Here is a 5,207-nt window from a genome sequence, read left to right on the forward strand (position 1 = left end):
CAGGGTGGCCCTCCACTTTAAAGTGAATCGGTTCATTTCGAACTGCTCACTGAAATGAACCGATTCAATGAATCGATTCTTCGGTTCTTCGGTTCACTTGCTGAGTCTACTGACAAGCAAGTGAACTGAAGCTCTGATTCAACCTTCCTAAATGATTAGAATCAGAAGACTGATTCACACAGAAGGTTGGCAGGTCCTGGGGATGTTTACTTTGATTTTGTTCATCGGCGCAGAGCACAATTGTTGTCAATTGACAATTGTTCTATTGTCAGATTAGCGCAGTGTCATGAATTTTGGTGATGCACAAACAGCTGTGTTAGGGTGGGTTCACACTTGTGCGATGCGGGAACCCTGCAATTCCACTACGGATTCCTGCATCGCACCCGACTCGCACGACAGTTCACAACGACATATGCGAACTGCTGGGGAGTGTCATACAATGTTAATGACATCCCCATTTCAGCTCGCATGTTGCACTGCAAAGTGTCAGTTTGGACATGAATCGGATCACATGGGTGCTATGCGATCCGATTCTGGTGCGGACCAAAAAAAGGGTCCTGTTGCGAGTTTAGTCCGAATGCGATACGATTTCAGCCATACTATCTGTATGGATGAAATCGCATTGCACGGACATTGCATGCGATTTTGCACTATGCAGCAGTGTGAACTGGCCCTGAGCCTAGGTTTCTGCAAATTTGATGGATAGCAATGTTACCTGTGAAGTTGCCCCAGAATGCAGTTCACATGCACACAAACCCCCCTTTTCATGTAGGCTCTGTTTCCACGTGTGCAACTTGTCCTGCGACTTGGGACTGCATAGTTGCATGACAAGAAGTACCCGATTTCCAATGAGTACCATTCATATCTGTGCGACTTCAAGTCACAGCGACTTCAAAGTAGTCCCTGCACTACTTTGGTCCCATTTTAATGTGACTTGAGGTCCATAAACCTCCAGAATACACAGGCATGGCTTCAAGTCGTGGCAGAATCGTGCAACTTTCAGGCTTTTCAGGCTAACGCAGCCTGAAAGTTGCACAATTCTGCTGCAATTTTGATGCAACTTTAAAGCAATGCCTGTGTATTCCGGAGGTCTATGGATCTCAAATTGCATCAAAGTGGGACCAAAGTAGTGCAGGGACTACTTTTAAGTCGCACAGATACGAATAATACTCATTGGAAATCATAGAGTACAAAGTCGCAGGCCAAGTTGCACAAGTGGAAATGGAGCCTAAATGAAAAGCGGGTTTTTGTGCATGTGAACTGCATTCTGATGGGCCAACTTCACAGGTAACATTGCTAGCCATCATATTTTCCCATAGTCTTTACAGCGCATGCGCAGGAATGATGATCAGATTTTACTACCACTACCATGGGCGAAGTACCCCTGGTAGTAAAATTCAATCGTTATGGCTATTTTCACACTTGTGCGACTTGAAAGTCAAGTGCTTTTGCCATGATTTTTGCCACGACTTGAAGCAATGTCTGTGTAATCTGGAGGTCTCTGCCACAAGTCGCATCAAAGTCGGACAAAAGTAGTACAAAAACTACTTTGAAGTCACACAGATATGAACTGAACTCATTGGAAATCACGGGTTATGACTTGTCATGTGACTTTGCAGTCTCAAGTCGCAGGACAAGTCGCACGAGTGTGAAAGGGACTTAGGCTGTCCGTACCACCTGATCACTGCTGCTACCTCATTGGTTTAGTGTATTGTTTTACTGGTGGTGACTTGTGGTTCTTTCAGTGTACTGGGTTCTAAAAACTGATCTGATTCTTTAACTCGGTAACTTGTACGATTCTTTAACTCGGTAACTTGTACGATTCTTTAACTCGGTAACTTGTACGATTCTTTAACTCGGTGTACTGTGTACTCCTTGCTCTTGTTTTAAGTTTGTATCCAGTTCCTGAGTGTCACTGTGCTTGGAGTCAGCTGATTGGTTGCAGGGAGGGGCGGATTACCACTGCCAGCTCTGCTATGTACTGAGTGCAGAGTGAACTGTTTCAAACGAATCAGTTCACTGAAAAGAATCGATTCATCCAGTTCACTAAAAAGAACCGATTCATAAGAACGATTCGTTCATGAACTGGACATCACTACTGTGTTGATCTATTTTCAAAACCTCATCATTGAGAATCATGACTGAGACTGAGACTGCCCCAGCCGCCGCTCCTCCAGCGGAGCCCGCCACCAAGAAGAAGGCGACTAAGAAGGCGGCAGCCGGAGGAGCCAAGAAAGGCAGCAAGAAGCCGCCCGGTCCCAGCGTGTCCGACCTCATCGTCACAGCCGTGGCCGCTTCCAAGGAGCGCAGCGGGGTCTCCCTGGCCGCCCTCAAGTAGCTCCTGGCCACCGGAGGATACGATGTGGACAAGAACAACAGCCGCCTGAAGATCGCCATCAGGGCGCTGGTGACTAAGGGGAGCCTCGTCCAGGTCAAAGGACATGGAGCCTCCGGATCCTTCAAGATCAACAAGAAGCAGCAAGAGGGCGACAAGGCCAAGAAAGTCACCATCAAGAAGAAGCCATCGGCTGCGGCCAAGCCCAAGAAACCTGCAGCCGCCAAGAAGCCAGCCAAGTCTCCCAAGAAGAAAGTCCCCAGCAAAGCCGCCAAGAGCCCCAAGAAGGCCACCAAGAAACCGGCAAAGGCTGCAGCTGCTCCCGCCAAGAAGGCGACAAAGAGCCCCAAGAAGCCCAAAGCTGCAGCCAAGCCGAAAAAAGCCGCCAAGAGTCCGGCTAAGAAGGCGGCTAAAGCCAAGACAGCAGCCAAGCCCAAGAAGGCCGCTCCGAAGAAGAAATAAGAATACCTCCCTCATCTCCACCCCCTCAAAGGCTCTTCTCAGAGCCATCCACCTCCTCCTAACAGAGCTATACCTACCTACACCCACCTCCTCCTAACCGAGCCACAGCTACCTACCAACACCCACCTCCTCCTAACAGAGCCACACCTACCTACCAACACCCACCTCCTTCTAACAGAGCCACACCTACCTACCTACACCCACCTCCTCCTAACAGAGCTACACCTACCTACCTACAGCCACCTCCTCCTAACAGAGCCACACCTGACTACCTACAGCCACCTCCTCCTAACAGAGCCACACCTGCCTACCTACAGCCACCAGGGGCCGCATAGCTTTTACACACGTGAGATGTTCCCATCACACATTGTACATTTGTCCCTTGCAGGGAATCCCCGATTACATTTTATGATAAATCCCACAAATGATCACTAGAGATCCTGTAGATCGGAAATCCCTCCTGCTATAAAGGATCGTTTCAGGGGCCCCATCCCACCCACATCTGTCATGTGAAGATAGGAGACCTGGAGGTTTTCCCGCACACTGGCTGTGGGGTCTCCCCGGGGGAGAGACATTCACACTACAATATGTCATCTGATCGGTAGAAGGGAAATCATTGTACTGATCGGTAATGTTAGAATGATCAGCAACAAGAACATTGTGTTATGCGGAGAATGGACTCTCCACTGTCATAGAATTCCATATTTTTTACCCAAATTATGAAGAGGATTAGCAGCCCCGATGTCACATTCAGGTTAGAAATTTTATCTCCCGGCTCCACTTTTAGAAAGTTCCCCGTATGATGATAATAGTCTTATTGGCTGATCGGAATATATGTAATTTGTCGCAACAGATAGTGGAGGGTGTTTCGCACACACTATCTGCTGATTGGCTGACATAAAATAATTTGACGCTTGCAATGAGAAATGTACAAATCTCTGCAGGGTGCCAATAATTGTCTTCTGTAGATAATGAATGAGAATAAAGAAGAGAGTGTAAGATGTGCTGATGGGAAGGTGTAACAATGTGATCGGTGTGTGTGTGGGGGGAAGAGATTGGAGAAAGTTGTAGAATAGCAGAGGAGAGGTTCCTGATAGATCGGGGAGAGGAAATGTCTTCTTCCTACAGAAGAATGAATAGTGAGTGAGATTTCTTACTAGTCATTTGTATGATTTATACACCGGAGCGGAGAAAGAGGTGATCCCGGGATCTGTGTACAGGAGGGAGGAGGTGACTTCTTATTTATCTTGAACACATTTCCTTTCCCCGATCTGGTAATGAGATAAGTATAGAGAATCTTTCTAGGAACTTGTCTTCCTCTCCTATATATTATTACATTGTATTATGGTGGGAAAAGATCGGCAGGAGAAAAGCTCTTCTTCCTAGAGAAGTGAGAATTGTTACTTTGTAATCGTCTTAGAAATGTTAGAGATCAGCGTGCAGAGAAGAGTGAGAAGAATGAAGAGATGTGGTGGGAAGGATTTGTATGATGTAGTGGCGATGAGATAGTATGGAGCTCTCTGAGGAGGATGTGGTGGCTCTGAGAAGAGCCTTTGTTGTGTGGGGTGGGGTGGCGATGAGGAGGTCGGTGGGGGGTGTATTAGGCCCTCTCTCCGCAGATGCGGCGTGCCAGCTGGATGTCTTTGGACATGATGGTGACCCTCTTGGCATGGATGGCGCAGAGGTTGGTGTCCTCGAAGAGTCCTACGAGATAAGCCTCAGAGGCTTCCTGCAGAGCCATGACGGCGGAGCTCTGGAAGCGCAGGTCGGTCTTGAAGTCCTGGGCGATCTCTCGGACGAGGCGCTGGAAGGGCAGCTTGCGGATGAGCAGCTCGGTGGATTTCTGGTAGCGGCGGATCTCTCGGAGAGCCACAGTGCCGGGCCTGTAGTGGTGAGGCTTCTTCACTCCGCCGGTGGCCGGGGCGCTCTTGCGGGCGGCTTTGGTGGCCAGCTGCTTGCGGGGAGCTTTCCCTCCGGTGGACTTACGAGCGGTCTGCTTGGTCCTTGCCATGGCCGATCAATGCTTCCAATTTCCACAAGGAATACATTACAAGTGTGAGAACACAGGCTGTGCGGCGTCTATATACATCACTGCCTTCTGATTGGACAACTAAAACACACCCCTTTTCATGATTGGTTTACTTTTTTTTTTAAAAGCGGCATTTTTAAAATGTCCGCCATGATCTGTCTGTTATCTGTGTTAGTAGAGTTACCTTCTTTGTGTGGGGTGGGGGAGGGGAGTTCCTCCACATCATACAATGTGTAAGAATTAGGAGCTCTGACATTGGACTGCTTGTCTCCATAATAAATGAGATGACAGAAAATTCTCACTGATCGGATTATTCCGTTCTTAGTGAATAACAAGTAGAAAGGTGACTTGTACAGCTTGTTCCGTCCAGCACAATTCTGT

General features: G+C 48.1%; 1 protein-coding gene and 1 pseudogene across 1 annotated transcript; one reads left to right on the forward strand and one right to left on the reverse strand.

Annotated features, from left to right (window-relative positions):
• Window positions 1-2,137: 2,137 nt before the first annotated feature.
• On the forward strand, window positions 2,138-2,817 carry LOC143957036 (histone H1B-like; annotated as a pseudogene).
• A 1,580-nt stretch (window positions 2,818-4,397) lies between these two features.
• Window positions 4,398-4,808, reverse strand: LOC143957191 (histone H3-like). The gene has a single exon (XM_077467339.1). It carries the CDS (start codon window positions 4,806-4,808, stop codon window positions 4,398-4,400), a length of 411 nt encoding a protein of 136 aa, XP_077323465.1.
• Window positions 4,809-5,207: the final 399 nt, after the last annotated feature.

This window comes from Lithobates pipiens, unplaced genomic scaffold (genome assembly GCF_037356315.1).
Source record: "Lithobates pipiens isolate NorthernLeopardFrog02 unplaced genomic scaffold, aLitPip1_a1.2 Scaffold_51, whole genome shotgun sequence".
Lineage (NCBI taxonomy): Eukaryota > Metazoa > Chordata > Amphibia > Anura > Ranidae > Lithobates > Lithobates pipiens.

Excerpts from the sequence above, each read along its gene's own strand:
- LOC143957191 (XM_077467339.1), bottom strand. The coding sequence starts at position 4,808 with ATGGCAAGGACCAAGCAGACCGCTCGTAAGTCCACCGGAGGGAAAGCT.